The 17,840-nt window shown below is 38.7% G+C and overlaps 1 protein-coding gene across 5 annotated transcripts in view; it reads right to left on the reverse strand.

The window, feature by feature from the left end:
* Positions 1-1,692: 1,692 nt before the first annotated feature.
* Positions 1,693-17,840, reverse strand: part of sh2b3 (SH2B adaptor protein 3) — a 193,847-nt gene continuing 177,699 nt past the window's right edge. For all 5 annotated transcript variants that reach the window (XM_088000013.1, XM_088000010.1, XM_088000012.1 and 2 more), the window contains exon 8: positions 1,693-7,379. In XM_088000013.1, coding sequence (XP_087856139.1) covers positions 7,084-7,379 — 296 coding nt within the window. In that variant the 3' untranslated portion in view covers positions 1,693-7,083. The remainder of the gene's footprint in view (positions 7,380-17,840) is intronic.

The following is a 17,840-nucleotide window of genomic DNA, read 5'->3' on the forward strand; positions in this document are numbered from 1 at the left end:
ACCTCAACCTTCTGTACCCTAAAGAAGGAAACACATCATCTAGTGTCTCTTCACGGACAATTGTTGCAGTCAAGGGAAGATCTATTGCATAGCATTGAAGAGGTTTGCCCTGTTTTGCCCAACTGACCAGCCCATCTCTTGTCCTGTAGTTGAAGGCTTTCCTCTTCCTATAAAATTTTGTTTACCATTGGCAAACTATGTACAAATAAGTACTATTGACAGGTTAGATGAAGGGTGCAAGGAAAATTGGGCTTAATAGCTTATTTTTGAGCTGTAAAGCTTTGTGATATGAATTAGCTGTTTTCAAAATACAGTCAAGTGTGCTGGAAAAGCACAGCAGGTCAGGCAGCATCTGAGGAGCAGTAGAGTCGATGTTTTGGGCAAAAGGCCTTCATCAGCACTTTTACCTGAAATGTTGTTTTTCCTGTTTCTCTGATGCTGCATGACCTGTGCTTTTCCAGCACCATACTCTTGACTCTAATCTCCAGCGTCTGCAGTCCTCACTTTTGCCTAGGTTTCAAAATACAGTTAATTGATTCTTGGTATTTATTGTTTCTGATGTGTGGTGATTATCTTGGAGATATTAGTTTTTGTAAAAAGAAGTGCTGTAATGGACCTGATCACCAGCATTAATTTCCTTTTTGGTGAATCCTCTACAACCTCTACAAAACACAGTGCAGACCTAGCAGGGTCATCTGATAATTTAAAAGTTATCTTTTGTAAATTAAGATTTAATTGGAAGCTACTTCTCTGCTATCTAAAGGTCTGCCATGCAGATAATAAAAATTATCGATGGGAGACATTTGAGGCTATTGAGGCTCAGTTTTTAACCTTTCTGAGTCAGAACGACATGTAATACTAGTAGTAGATGATCAGAAGAGTAATATTTTGGTTGAGAGAGAGTGAGTGACACTGATTAAGCAGAAGGACTATTTTGCTATTTATCCTTCATTTGCCACTGTGTCATCATAATTATAGTCTCTCATTAGTTTAGCTCAGTTGGCTGGATGGCTGGTTTACATGGCAGAATGAGGTCAACAACTTGGGTTGAATTCCCACTTCAGCTGAGGTTGCCAGAAAGGATTCTCTTACTTCACATCTCAGGAGAGGAGAGAGGTTATGACTGATGTTAAACCACTACCAGTCATCAGCCCCATGATCTGGTAACACTATGCTGACTTTACATTTACCTTTACTCTTTGTACAGATTATTGAGCAGCATTATATAATACTGCACCAATAACTTTATTACAACAATCAGAATTCATTATTTATCTACATCAAAATTACATCTAATCAATAATAGCTGTGGATCCAAATTAAAATTCAAAGTTTGTGAGAAGATTTGTAGCTCGGCTGCTCATTGTGGTTCTGTTCGCCGAGCTGGGACTGTGTTGTAGACATTTTGTCCCCTGTCTAGGGGACATCCTCAGACTCCTGTGAAGCGCTTCAGTGTTTCCTCTGGCATTTATAGTGGTTTGTCTCTGCCGCTTCCGGTTGTCAGTTCCAGCTGTCTGCTGCAATGGCCAGTATGTTGGGTCAAGACAACACACAAGTGCTTCACAGGAGGCTCCCAAGCATGAGGATGTCCCTTAGACAGGGGACGAAACATCTGCAACACAAATTCCCAACTCAGCGAACAGAACCACACAAAATTAAAATCTTAGTTTCTGCTAGTTATTATTTCAGTAATGAAGAAAAATAAGTTTGCTTTATTTATTTTTGCAGCAGTTATTTTGCCAAAATGCAACAAAGTACAATAAGTTACTACAATACAAATCAACATTAGTTTGCAGAATATAAATTTTGTTGTAGAGTATGCAAAAGTAATGGACAAATGTGAAAATACAGTTGAGAGCGACCATGCATTTAATAATTTACTAGCTGAATATCTACATCTCCAAATTAAATCAATCCCATCACATTATGTAGAAGCAAATTCCAAGGATACTACCATGGATTTTGGTTTTACTAACTGATCACAGTACAGCAGATCAGCCTTCTAAAGTACAAGCTGAACACTGATTTTAAGACTGAATGGGCCACTGAGATAAGCATTTCTGTACTACCATTGTCCCAAGTAAAATTGATCATCAGACCTGGAAAAGTCTGGATCTCACACCTTCATGGTGTAATCCTCGAATTTTGAACAAGTTTCAGGTTTAATTTGTATACAATAATCAGCAAATCATAGTATTTGAGTGGATAATGATTCAAATGTTTAAAATTAAAGTAGGGGGGTTCTACCTTTTTTTTTAATGCTCATTACATTGCACAAACAAATAAAATGAAAGTTATCTTTGCCAACAAGACCAACATTTCTTGGCCCTCAGTCCAGTGTAAATTAAAAAAGATTTAACTGAACATTTATAATTTCAATGAATTAACAAATTATCCCTAAAACATCATATGCACTCTAACACTTAAAATATTACAGATATTTTCATTATTGAATTTCAATTCAATACCACATTTCTCTTTTGTGGCTAATTTTGTGCAATGGTTGGAAATGTAGATGATCAGCAGGAGCTCCAGACATAAAGATATTTCATACAAATGCAAGACAAATTTACAAAAAGACATAGTGTTCTGTGAGCCTACCAATAAAGTCATTGAACTTGCATTGCAATGTGAAACTACATTTGCCAAAACTTAATGAAGATATTGAAGGTGCCTACAACCTTACTTCTTTCCAATAAAATCATGTTTTACCTTTGACATATACCTTATCAATACAAAGTAGCTTATGGGGGTGAGGATAAAGAAAAAGATTTATTTAAATACTTCCTCGAACAATTCAGTTGCTATCTGGAGGAACAAGACCACACTTCATGGATCAAAAGGTCGATTAGCTATTTTAACAACGAAAGAAAAATTCTGTTCAGTAATGAAGGAACAGTAATCACTATCGATCCTGAAGAAACCTCACTATGTTGGCAGACATCCCCTTTACAAACATCTCTTTGAATTTTGCAACTTCTACAAGGAGTATCTTGGGTCTGTATACAATATAGACTGCAAGGAAGACTGATAAATCAAACTGAATTCTTGCTTTGCAAAATAAATTGTAAATAATTTTAAATTTATTGTACAAAATGTAAAATAGAACATGGGGATTAAGGAAAACAAAATTTTAGGAAAATTAAAATTTTCTCAAATTTGCATTTTATTCTGATGGAATTAAGTTAATTGTTGTAAAATAATGTTTTCTGGACGAGGGATGTTTTTCAGTAGAGTGCACTATTTAAATACCCAAGTTATTTCTGATTGAACAAGATTTTCATAATTTTTAGTGAGAACATGGGACAATTAGCTTGTCCTGCCAAATCAATAATTCTTTGTTCATTCCATTTATAGAGACTGCAGGAACACAACCTGTGGAGAAGCAGGATACCTGTAACTTTTGGATTTGATTATCTAACTGCTGAACAGCCATTGCTGTCACTCACACTGACTCAGTAAAACAGTGAGTAGCCTAGCCTCACTGTCACCATTGTAGCCAAATGAGAGTCAATGACTGAACGATGTATTGGCGGGATGAATTTCCTTGGAATAATACTCTAAGAAGTTATTACTTTGATGAGAAATTTGGCAAAATTTTTTTAAAACTCTAATGTTACTGCAGCCAGCATAAAACTAAACTACCTCAGCCATTTTACTTTATCACAAGTGCATTACAAGAATGAGAATTAACTAGGAACTTGTCGATTTGTGAACTGTAAATCATACATTTCTAGGAAGATTTAAGAAATTGTTAGCTTAATAAAAACAATATCTCTAAATTTCACATGACTTCCTTGAAATTGATTTATTTTCACTAAGTAATCATTAAACACATGACATAAGTAAGTACTTAGTAGGATAACTTAATAATTCCATGGTGAAAAAATGAAGAAGAACTAATTTACAGATCAAGAGGTTGAGTGTAGTCTCACTCCTCCAGGTAGTGACTGAATTGTTAAGTTTTTTTTTCCTTTATTTTTACCCCATCAGCTACTCTTTATTTACAAGACTTACATCAATGGCAAAACATGATTCTATTAGAAAGATTGGGTAGTGTTGTCAAGCAGAGATTCAGGAGTTCAGGTACATAGTTCTTTGAAAGTAGACAGGTTGATTAAAGCATGTACAGTCCATTGAGTAATTTGAGGGAATATTCCTGATGAAGGGCTTTTGCCCAAAACTTCAATTCTCTGCTCCTCGGATGCTGCCTGACCTGCTGTGCTTTTCCAGCAACACACTCTCGACTCTAATCTCCAACATCTCACTTTCGTCTGGGAATTGGGATGTCAAATTGAGGTTGTACAGGACATTGGTGAGGCCACTTTGGAGTAGTGTATGCAATTCTGATTGCAATTTAATATGCTTCCTATAAACAAGGCAGAGGGCTCAGAAAAGATTCACCCAGATGTTGTCAGGACTAGAGGGTTTGAGTTATAAGGAGAGGCTGGAACTTTTATTAGGGCACAGGAGATTGAGGGGTGACTTTGTAGAGATTTATAAAATCACGAGGGGATAGATCAGGTGAATAGAAACGGTCTTTTTCCCTGGGGTGGGGAGTTCAAATGAAGATATATTTTTAAGGTGATAGGAGAAAGATTTAAATGGGATCTGAAGGCAACTTTTTCCCGAGGGTGGGTATGTGGAATAAATTGCCAGCAGCAGTAGTGGATGCAGGTACAATTGCAACACTTAGATAATATTTGGATAGATATATGAATAAGAAAGGTTTGAAGGGATGTGGGCCAAACACAGGCAAGTGGTCCTAGTTTAGTTTAAGAAACTTGGTCAGCATGGACGAGTTGGACCAAAAAGTTTGTTTCTGTCCTGTATGACTCTATAAAACCGGTTCACAATTCATTTTATTGGTTGATAATGTTTTTAGCTGTTGAGTGTCTGAGTTCTTCACCATTTTTAACCTGTGATCTCCAACTACTTGCAAGACTCTATACTAACCTCAGGTAGCCAATCTGCATCATCACATGTGCAAGCAGTACTTTAAACTGACTCAAAAAAATTAATAGCATAATTAAGGTTTTACAAAAAAACCACTAGCTGGAGAAATGCACTTATTTTTATTAACTGAATAAACACTCTGCTAGTAAAATTAAACAAGATAGTTGGCTTATGCTGCTTTCCAAATTGCAACGTTGTAACTGATGAATTACTTACACTTTTAAAAATTTACTAATAGTTTCACGTTATAATGGTACAGGTCATTCTGCTATAACACACGTTTCATCAACACAAATTCGCTGTAATACGATTGACTAATTGGGGACATTATTTCCTCAGCACAGACTTTTAAACTTGTGTTGGCTGTAACACGATTACATCGCCAACATTAAGCGCTGTTTCTTAAGCGCGATTTTTCTATAACACAGGGTTGCACAAGAACACAACATCATGTTATTGAAGAATGGACTACTGCAAAAAGGTAGTTAAAAAGTAAGTTGTTTTAAAAGGTTAAAGAAATTAACCAACTAATACCGTGTATCATTCTGCTGCTGAAGTACAGCAGTGTGTAATTTTCTCTGTCCCTTCAAGTCTTTAAGATGTCATTACTGTGTCTTTCAGAGTTAATGGAAAGCTAGTTGATTATGGCAGATGGATCATCAGGTATTTAGACTAGTTTTATTTTTTGGATCACCCAGAAACCTATATAATTACCATCAGTGACACATATAATAATTAATCACATATTTCATGTATTACTCAAAGCATAAATAATGTTATTCCACCCTCAAAAAGTTTACTAGACAACATTATGCCAAAAAATGTTATTGGATCATTCTTTCCACAATCATTAGCTCACATCCTGGTTTTTAAGACCTTCACCAGATCACAAAGAACTATTAAACAATGGATATAATTTAAGACAACAGAAAAGATCTAAGATTGGGGTAAATGTAGGGAAATTGTAAACAATTTCAGACAGCAATTCTTACAGTTAAGGAAACACTTTAAGTGTCTGTGTGCAGCTCTTCATAAACAGCCAGTGATCATCCCCAAACAATATTGGTTCCTCACGGTGTACAAATTCTTAATTAACTAGACTACAAAATACAAAATCAGGTTTTGTTCAATCCAAAATATTAACTGTTCCTCTCTCCACAGCCAGACCTATTGAATATTTTAGCCTCTGCAGTTTTTGTTTTAGCAAGCCAGATTTTCTATCTGCAACCTAAACTATATGTAAATCCACCATTCTTCGGATTTCTTACCTTAGAAAGACATGTGCCTGCATTCTACTTATTGGCGTAATATTCCTGCCTTGATAAAGCAGCAGCAATGCAGAAGATATGTTCATGTAATTCTATCCAAAACTATGCACCTAATCCTGTAATGAGAAATTCTCTGCTATTTCATGATGGAAAATAAGACGTCAGGTTGTACCCAGTGATTTTCAAAATAAAAAGAATTCTCAAAACACTTTAGTGTTCACAATCTAACTTGTGTATTTAAATTACTGAAGTACATACCTGAACTGTCAGTTAAACTTTAAGCGAAAAGCACGGAAGCAGAAAGAATGAGGAGATCCTCATTACAGAAACCTACTTTAACTAAACACATCAGAACAGTTGTAAAATTATTTTAAAATGCAATAAGCCCAATAACTGTACTTTCATTCATTGGCCATTACTGTCATTAAGCAATTAAGTTAAAGTTTTTCTTAGAATAATTTTAGAAAGGTTACTGGAAATACACAGATATTATATAAAGAAATATGCTTAAAATTATATTCAATTCATATACAATTTTTACAAAAGCAAAATTAAACTAATGGGAAAAGTATTTTCTATATTTCCAATTTATAATTCAAGATACCTATTTTTTTTAAAGAGAAATTCAAAACAAAGCTATACAATTTAATAATATTGTAAACAGGCCCTTCAACAGGCCTAATGGTAGAAGAGGCCATTTCAAAGCAAACACTTATTTGCCCTGAAGGTTTCTTAAGGCTGCCTCCATGAAAAGAAATACATTCAGTTTTTGAAGCAAACCTGAAAATGTTTCAGTGTTGTAAAAACTTAACGATGGCACACTTTCATAAGTGTACACCAGTTGTCTTCAGCCACATAATCAAAGAAACATATACTGATTGTCAATGGCCCGTGATTGACCTCTGGCAGCCGATTCCATTTCATAGTCTGAGTCTCGTTGCTGCCGTATTGGCACAAGCACAGAGCCACTTCGCCGCAGAGCTGGAAGAGATTCCTCAGGCGGGGGCACCATGTGGAACACCTGTTCTGGAGCTGGTCGGGAAAGAGGCTCCGATGCATTGCAGCTGGAAGGAGCCAAGTGAGCAAGACTGGGTTCAGAATTCCAGCGGTGAACAGAAAACGGCAACACTGATGCGTTGATTGGACAATGAGATCCTTTGGAAACAAAACAAAATGCGAATCTTAAAACCACTTCTGGTCAAATCTTAAATTTAACTAATTTAACTTTCTGCTCTAAATCATTTTATGGCTACCATGTAAACACAGCAAGTTAATCACATTGAACACATGTCAGTAATGAGACAGGCAAATTTCAGTCCTGATATTTAACTACACATCTGCTTCTTTCTATTTATTAGTCTCACCACTGCTTAAAAGAGTTTGTTAAAATTTTAACTTCTGAGAAAGTAGTGATTAGTAGTTTCTAATAACATTCTTCAGACATTTTATAAAATGTCATGATCCCAAACCTGTAAACAAGACAAGCCTCTAACCAACATTTCGTTTGCACAGATGATGAACACAAAATAACTTTCTAAGTTTCTCACATTTGATTTCAAATGTCAGAAACAAATTCCAAATGCAGATTTCGAAAAGTGAATTTTCGATTTCAATCGCAGAAAATATACAGGAGACTTTCTTTCTTTGCCTTTTATTATCTTATTTTTAATTCAAGAAATATTTTCTTTAACAAACCAGTTGTTTGAAAATTAGCATATGCAAATGAATGAACTTCATTGGATAGTCATAGACTGTAGCAGAACTGTAAATGAGTAACAATCTCCATGTCTTATATATTGTATGGGTGCAGAAACTGGTATAGAAGGAATTTTACGGTGTTCTTTTCAAATAGACTTGCAATGCAAACCTTGTTCAGCAAGTTTCTGATGAGCTCATTTCCTCCTGCGGGAAACCAACATTATGATAGTGACAATCTGGCAGGAAATGAGGACAAGAAAACTAATAAAATTTACACCAAAGCGGTAATTTCCTGGAATCTTACATGTCCTTTGCCCGCAAGTCTGACTTTAACCGAATCTTCAGTTTGAAGAATTTGTCGGCAAAAGTGGAGGCAACAAATTGACAAAGGGGAGAGATTAGTGAAGCTCAAAACGTGGTACCCCTATGAAATACTCCAGGAACAAATCAGGATGATACTAAACCCACAATTATTTTATCAATTATAACACTTTGTTTCAGAAAGATTAGAACAAAATAGCTTTCATTCTTCCTTTCAGACTCTCCTTGAAATGAATTTATGGGTCATAATGTTTTAAACTTGGAGTGCTGCCCTTGTGTTAATGAAGTACTAATCAGTTTGTTGTTCACATAAACTGTTTCCTCTCTGACCCATTGTTAACTTTTCTCCCTCTTTGATCTGGGTCCAAAAGAAATCACAGAATCAAGGAATATCCTCCACGAATCCCTAGAAACGTGTTGAAGGATTGGCAAACCGATCATGTAACACCCTTGTTCAAAAAGCAAGATGAAAACCAAACTATAACCGTTGAAAAAGGGGATGTGTCTTTGTAATTTTGATAAGTTGCAGGGGCTGAGGTTCCCAAATGCTACCTGGGCCCCCAGGCCTGTCTTATCTGCAGTCACATACCCCTGTCCCTGATCAGAAATGAAATTGGAATTTGAATGACTATTGTCGTTGGGAAAATGTTTGAGTCTACTGGAAAGGATTCAACAGCAGAACATTGAGAGATGTATCATGTAATCAAGCAGATTCAACCTGGCTTCACAAAAAGAAATCATGCTGACAATTTTAGAGTAACGAGCAGGATTGATAATTTGAAAGCTGTAAATGTAACATATTTGGATTTCCAAAAGGAGCTTGAAAAGGTAACACATGAGGGCTACTTAATGGGTCCCATGATATGGAGGGTAGTATATTAATGCAAGCGGGCATCAGAGCCGCCCTGCTTTTGCCACGGGACTATGCCTACATCAGAAAACTATAAGAATTCATTTTGTGTTTTAAACAGCAGTCGCAGTTTTAAACTCACAGAACTCAGCAGCTGCCGGTTCGCCCACGTGACCGGGAGATAGGAGACAGAGGACAGATCAAATCCACACTATACCAACACTACCCATGACTCATAGACCAAAACTCCAGAATTAATTAATATGGAAACCCATCTCCTAATCACATCAAGAGACTGATATCAGACCAATACACACCAACACCCCAAGGGAACAAAGGGGGGGTGCTAGCCCCTGCCCTCACAGAGAGAGACAAGCAGATAATACTCGGACCCGTTTTACATAAACCAATTAGCACCCTATTGTGCGTGCCCTGCAACTCTCCTGGGATGGCAGGAAACATTCTATTTGCACCTACTCCAGTGATGATGGGGAACTATCATCCCATTCATCCTCAAATTCCACACATCCTGACAACTAAAAGTATATAATATGTAGCTCCGTGCGGGAACAGCAGAGCAGCCGAGATTCGGACCTCGGTTGGTCTCCGCCGGAGTTACTGTAGCAATAAACGTTACCGATTGTTGAACCGCACTCTGGGCTCGGACTGATATCATTTCATCCGCGCTAACATTAACTTTGATAGGAAATTGGCAAACTAATAGAAAGAGAGGTTGGATAAGGGGATGTGTCTTTGTAATTTTGCAAAGTTGCAGGGGCTGAAGTTCCCAAATGCTACCTGGGCCCCCAGGCCTGTCTTATCTGCAGTCACATACCCCTATCCCTGATCAGAAATGAAACTGGAATTTGAATGACTAAGTGTGAATGTGATTGCCACCTGAAGCAAAGTGCCCAGGTAGCTTTCCATCTGTCTGATGTGGCACAATGCCTGCAGCTCCTCAAGCCACAAACATTTACTGCAGATGTGTTTGCCTTGGATTACCAACAGCGCCCACATACTGCAGCAGCAACATATCACCCATCCTCCTATCACCATTTTAGTTTCTTTATTAATTACTCTAGAATTTTTAAATTGTAATTATTGCTTTTAAAATAATCACCAGTATGAATCTTATACTGACACAGTGATGGCCTTAGTAGTACTTTCAAAGTTTGTGAGAAGACAGGGGACGAAACGTTTGCAACAAAAACTTCCAGCTCGGCGAACAGAACCACAGCAGTTAGTAGTACTTTGTTGGTTATAAAGTATGTTGAGATGTTGGGTGATCGTGACAGGCACTACATAAATGTAAATCTTTCCTTCCTTCCATGCCCGCATCTCCATGCCCACAGACAGAGAAAGAATTCAGTACACGCCTCTGCCACTGCATAAGTGAAAGGCATAAAGTATCAGAGAACACAGAGTGGAAAGACCAACTAAAGACCAGATGAATGGCCAGCCTAGTTGTCTCCTTGTCTTAGCTAAACCCCTCATGACTGGTTATATCCAGACTGATAGTGAAGCAGGCACATTCTGAGCATTAGGGCCAGATCATTCAGATGTTCAAAGTTTGTGCGAAGATTTATAGCTCGGGTGCTCGTTGTTGTGGTTCTGTTTGCCGAGCTGGGAATTTGTGTTGCAGACGTTTTGTCCCCTGTCTAGGTGACATCCTCAGTGCTTGGGAGCCTCCTGTGAAGCGCTTCTGTGATTACCATAGTGCTTACCATACATCAAGAACATTTCTGAACTGACAGTCAGACTACTACGACCACTAAGACTCATAATAGCACACAAACCAACAGCCACTCTCAGACAACAACTCACCAGGACAAAGGACCCGATACCCAGCATGAACAAAACCAATGTAGTGTACAAAATCCCATGCAAGGACTGCACAAAACACTACGTAGGACAAACAGGAAGACAGCTAACGATCCGCATCCATGAACACCAACTAGCCACGAAACGACACGACCAGCTATCCTTAGTAGCCACACACGCAGATGATAAGCAACACGAATTTGACTGGGAAAACACTACTATTATAGGACAAGCCAAACAGAGAACAGCCAGGGAATTCCTAGAGGCATGGCACTCATCCACAGATTCAATCAACAAGCACATCGACCTGGACCCAATATACTGACCGCTGCAACGGACAGCTGGAACTGACAATCGGAAGCGGCAGATTCAAACCACTACAAATGCTGAAGAAAAGATCAGAGAACCACTTCACAGAAGGCTCCCAAGCACTGAGGATGTCACCTAGACAGGGGACGAAATGTCTGAAACACAAATTCCCAGCTCGGCGAACAGAACCACAACATTCAGATGTTTGGAAGAACTTCTAAGCTCAAAGGGTGGGAGATGTTTGGAACTCTCTCTCACAAAATATAGTGAATATAGGATCAGTTGTTAAGTTTAAATCTGAGGCAGGTGCATTTTTGTTAAGCATATGATGTTAGGAGGTATGGACCAAAGGCAGCTATACAGAGTTAGGCTGCAAATCAGCCAAGACGCCACTGACCAGTGAATCAGACACCGGGTCTAAATGATCTACTCTTGTTCTTATGTTGATACCATCTTCTCATGACGTCTTATAACTAGCCACCAGGAAAGACCCCAGAATGTACTCCCTAACGGTCTTGCTGTGCCTCTCCTCTCTACAGTTTAATTATAACAAACAGCAGGCTGTCTAAAGAATCATAGCCCAACTTAGCCCAGAACTAAAAACCAGCAGCAAATGAGGCATATTGGTCAGACTCATCTTCTATACAGGTCTAACACAACCAGAATGCTCAGGTTCTTTACTGGCTTTGCTCTCTGGTACCAGTTGGAAGATTTTATTTATTATACAAAGATATGTCTGTGCCAATTGAAAGACAGAACTAAACAAAGTCAAGGCACAAAAATAATGACAAATCTGAAGAGATTCCAAGATGTAAATATTCAACATACATACATCAACAGAATGCCTGTGCTGCAAATAAAGTTCTCAAAGAAATGGTGGGTAGTGTTTGACGCATTCCATTTTCATATGCAGTCAAACAGGTTATAAAGACTGAAATCTCTGTGCATCTAGTGGAGGACATATGTCTGTCCATGTCTGTCCGTACAGGCTGCACTGTTAACTATTTGTCTCTAAACCTCCATTGCTTATTTCCTCTGTCCGAACAATGTGATGCAGCTCAAACCCCAAAGGAATGCACATTCCTCCATTTTTCACACCTACTTGGCCATGTGCCTGTCCAAGCAGTATTGATTAGGGACAAAACCATCCTTTCCCCAGATAGCTGCAGCCCACTAGCGTCCAATGATTTACCGGATGCAGGTGACTACTTTATACCAGCTTTAAATGCGCCAGAATCTGAGCTGGTAGCCACAAGTATCAGGTGAGCGAGCCCCTTGGCTGAATATTGGGACTGCTGTCAATGGCAGGTGGTAGATTTAGGGTTTCTCAAAGTAGAAGATTAGAAGGGAAAGGTTGGAGTGAGTTCGAAAATAAGAGATCCATGATCCCAGAATCAACAGTTCACTCCACATGACAGATAGGTGAATCAGAGTTGGGAAAAGGCGGGGCCATCCTGCATTCCTTAATTCCAAATGCCACGGACTCTGTCACACTTCAGCCCCTGATACAGACAGGCATCCTCTTTGGAGATAAAGAGTCCTGTACTGCCCTACTACTTACAATTAAACACCACCTCGTTTTGCAAGAGATGGAAGAAATAAGTGTGGATGACCTACCATGGCTGAATAGTTGTCAGAAGTGGAAACAACAAGAACTAGACGTGAGAATGAGGTGGAGTATCTAGATGTTCGATTTGAGTCCGGAGTGTCTGGGATTGTGGTTCAGTGAATGATTGGGTAAAGAATGGCAAATAGAAGAACTTGTTTACACTTACTGATCTTGACCAACAATGTGAGGTCTCGTAGCACTGCTGCCAGCTCTTTGGGTCCCTTCCTTTGGCACTGACAACCCTGCTCAACTGACAACTTGCTGAATCCTTTCTGATGTGGTCCTTCAGACTTGCTGGATTCTAGAAAAACCATATAGGATGTCTTCTCCTGTATACCTTCACCACTAAGGCTTCTAGGATTAAATCCATGACTTCTCAGCATTCAGTGCCCTTGTTTTGTTATTGTTCTTCATTATTACAGCAGTCACCTGTAATTCAGTGCAGCTTACCTTTAGAAATGGCAGGCTGCCTTTCAGAACAGAAGGCTGATTACACCATAGGTTCTCTGCAAACACTGCTCAATTCTTTGCTGAGCAGCAGCATCTTAGCAGATGCTGGACTCTATGCTACAATCATGCAAATGAGGTGACAACATCAAATTTACCACCAGAACCAAAGCTGGCAAGTAAAGAATAATGACCCTTGTACCCAAAAAGATAGTGCAACCAATTTTCAATTCTTAATATTTTGCACTAGAAGAACTGAGTTCTCAGTAGCTTTGAAGTTTACTGTATGTTAAAACTTCAAATCCTTCAGAATTATTAGCAAGTGATTCTAGATGAATTCCTTAAAAATGCAGGCAAGTATAAATGTCCAGAACATAAATTAGGGACGATTCACTTCTCACAGAGAAATCTGCTTTTATTCAGTGCAGTTAAATACAAATTACACAGCCAGTTGTTCCACTTCCAGTTAAGTAGACAAAGGAAGTGATACTCTTCATCAGAAAGAGTAAAGCTGTATGTTACGTGAATGGAGGTCACAGCAAAACTGGACTGTGGTGAGCTGTTATGGTAAAACACTCTTGTCACGAGGCTACTGAATTTGGGGAAGGAAATGAGAACTGAGAATGTTTCACCTGTGCCTGGTTCTGCACACACTTCCCTTACATCAATAGATGTAAAGTTAAGAGATAATTGCACTACATTGTTGTTAAGTCACAAAATATATAACATCAAACAGCATAGAGCAGCGCAGCTGAATATCAAATAGCATAGGAATTGACAATTCAGTGAATGCATGGTATACTGGAGTCAGGTTATGTAATAAGTACAACCAATACAAATGTTTATAATTAAGGCTGTACATTGTTAAAATTCATTCACTTCACATCCTAACCCAACTCAACTGCACGCTTTTGAACAGAAACCATTTGGTAAACTGGGAGACCTATTCATTATGATCTGAATAAAAGGAGGACTTACTACAATGACACAAAGCAACATATGTTTTGTAGTCCTGGGTTACAAATTCTCACATGAAATTGAACGAACACCATGTTCACTTCAGTATTTCATTCTAGATTACCCTGTGACACGTAGGGGTAGCATGATACTGAAAGGTGCTAATCAGCAAGGAAAACTTCACATCTCTGCATCAAATAAACAGCTTTGGGGAAAAATGCTAATGAGATTATCAAGAAATTTGAGTATAATTTGGCCTTGGCATAATCAGCACAATTTCCAGGTTGGATTCCTGCAGGGAATTCTAGGTCAGGTGTGGGAGGACCATGTCTAGAGGACTCAATAACCTTTTCTCTCTCCCTGCCTTATTATACAATATGAAACTGGAAAGATGATTGTTCCAAATTATACCACCAGGGGGTGGTATAACACACCAGATCACAAAAGGATCATTAAAATTGGATTCAATGTGGAGAAGTCACATCCTACTAGAAGGGGAAAAAACAAAACTATCCATACAGTCATAGAGATGTACAGCACAGAAACAGACCCTTCGGTCCAACCCGTCCACGCCGACCAGATATCCCAACCCAATCTAGTCCCACCTGCCAGCATCCGGCCCATATCCCTCAAAACCCTTCCTATTCATATACCCATCTAAATGCCTCTTAAATGTTGCAATTGTACCAGCCTCTACCACATCCTCTGGCAGCTCATTCCATACACGTGTGTGAAAAAATTGCCCCTTAGGTCTCTTTTATACCTTTCCCCTCTCACCCTAAACACTTTAGTAGATGGAGGTGGTAGAACGGTAATATTGACAGACCTGCTACACAACACAACACCTGATCCCTTCTTAATGTGCATTAAACATAGCTCAGAATATCAAAATTGAGATAATAAAAAAACTGATAATCCAAGCCTGCTGTAGTAATAGTCAGTTTAATCAGGAAACTACACTGAAAAGTTACATGCAGTGGACAAACAAAATGACAACCACATAAAGCCAAGCAACAACTCCCAAGTTTTCCAAATTAAAATGTTGTGTAATAAGTCACAGATGTACTTTATATTTGAGAACCTGCCAAATCACCACCAAGACAAAACTATTGAGAGCAGCAAATAACCATCAGTAAGAAAAATCTCCGAAGTAAAGCAAAAAAACAAGATTTTATCACAAACAACTAAACATTCACAGCTGAAAAACCTACCATTAAAGTAAATCAAAAAATGACCAGTGTACATTTGAAATATTTGTACAGAATAATAAAGCATATTTAACTTCATTGGTGTAAAGGAATAATGTGTAAGCCTAGAAGTGACTTTAATAATGACCCAGAAATCAATAGAGAGATCAGAGTATATGAGATTGGTCTAACCAGGACCAAAAAAAGTATGAATTTCTACAAATATGTGAGAACAGAGGAAAGAAAGTTAGAAGGGGTCCTTTAGAGGCTGATGCAGGGGAAATTAGAATGGGGAAAATTGGAAATAGCCCAGATAGTAAACAAGTATTTTTTTGTCTGTCTTCACAGTAGAAGGTATGTAAATCATCCCAGAAATAGTGGGGTCTCATGAGAGTGAAATGTAAAAGAAGTTATAAAAGAAGTAGCCGCAGGAAATACAGGGGGTTTCAGAGGTGAGGATGGAGAATAGAGAGGGGGCAGAGAGAATGGGGGGTACAAAGAGAATGGCGGAAAAGAAAGCATGGGGAGACAGAATGGTGGGCAGGGGTGGGTGACAGAGAATGGGGAGTAAAGAGTGAACAGTAGGGGGAGAGAAAAATAACAGGAGATGGGGGGGGGGGGGGAAAAACAGGAGATGACTCCCTCAGAGGGAGGCTCCCCTCCACCACCCTGCCTTAATCTCTTCCCTCCCCTGGCTTGATTCCTTGTGGTCGGACCCATTAACATGCATACGTGTATTCGCAGTAAATGGCGCACATTCTCCACAGTATTAGCAACACAACATTCATTACATGATGTGGTTATATGGCAACAATACCTTCTGTATTTGAGTTAACAGAATATTTGAACTCACACATCAGCAAAATTAGAAGAAATCACCGCCACCCCATCGAACTTAAATTCATAACACACAAGGAAACCTTTCATTTTCTAGGTACCACATATCTAAGTTACCACAAGATAACAGAAGGTGGCAAAAAACTTTTTAAAATCATTTCACATACCTCTGTACACTAAAAGCCATCACCATAAATATTTTTTCTGTAGGCTGGGAGGTTGAAGCTAAATGATTGCATGTTTGTCTCTAACAGTCACTGCATTCAAAATAATTCAGCATATTTTGAGATGTGATGATACAAAACTGCAAATCCTTATGAAATAAAACTGTTCATGTATTAAATTGTCCAACTGACAGAGTATTTATTTTAACAGCATCCACATTTTTCTTTATATAGTAGCTTCCTGACCTTCAATAATTCTAAGATACAGATTCGACATTCACTTGCAAGGAGTAACTTTCAGCTGCAGCCATGACCCCTCACTTCAGAGCCCTGCTCATCCCACTTTGCAGATGTCTCTCTCCTCCTTTGCAGCGTCCTACGTTCACCTTTGTAGCCACTCTCCTCCTCCTCCTTTGGAGCTTCTCAGGTTCCATTACAAGCTGTCGCTCACTCCTTTGCAGTCCAATGTTCATTCCCACACCAGTCCATCAGCCTCACTTTCTCTTCAGTCTCAGTGGCCTTGTTCTCTGCCCCACCTCACCTTCTCACTGCTGCTCCAACCGCAGACTGCCCCCTCCCAGATTTGCTTCTGATAATCTCACATTGAGCCTAACAGCAGAAAATACAAAAGAGAACTGGCCTGTGATTGATGGAGAGCTCTTGGGGACAAATTCTCAACCCTCACCTTCCTGCCATCATGGATTTTGAGCTCTACTTTGAAAGCCATATATGATTAGACAAAGGCAACTGTTTTATGAAAGGGAAAACGTGACGAAAAATCTATTATTCTGTGGATATAACCGGAACAATAAAGGACATCTGGACTTTTCCAAATTGCACTTGGTTTCAAAAAGAATAGGAAAGGAGACTTAAAGGCTTCAAAATAGTATTGGTTCAACTTTTATAAATAGAATTCAATATTCAAATGATTCCCTGGTGTGAACTTTTACGAAGGAATAGGTTATAATATGCAACACGGTAGCAACTGACTTCAGTACTCCAGGATTATGGAGAGGAAACTCAATCAAGCTTCCCTCTTCTGATTAGAAGTACAAAGTGTCGGTCACTGCTGAGGATAGTACTGAGGTCATCTATTGCTCCCATTCCAACAGGGTCAAACATCGCAAGGAGGAGAAGGGGAGACAACTGGCAGAGAATAATGGCAGAGAAAAGGTGCAACTTCTTGGAGGAGTTCAAAAGTTGCGTCAAATGGTTTTGGATTACAAAACAGATTAAAATGTTTCTATTTCTTTAAAGTACAAAAATGGGAATAAACAGTTCTGAGGATAGAGTGTTTGAAATTTTTAATGGAAGGCTACGTGCGAGATACAAACTAGTAGTTGAGGAAATAACATTCAGACATTACCAGCTAAGATATATAGTCCAGGTCAATGATTTACAGCAATTAAAACCACA

The sequence above is a fragment of the Chiloscyllium plagiosum genome, unplaced genomic scaffold (assembly GCF_037043375.1).
Source record: "Chiloscyllium plagiosum isolate Xiang-an unplaced genomic scaffold, Cpla_swu_hap1 HiC_scaffold_24, whole genome shotgun sequence".
NCBI classification, from domain to species: Eukaryota; Metazoa; Chordata; class Chondrichthyes; order Orectolobiformes; family Hemiscylliidae; genus Chiloscyllium; species Chiloscyllium plagiosum.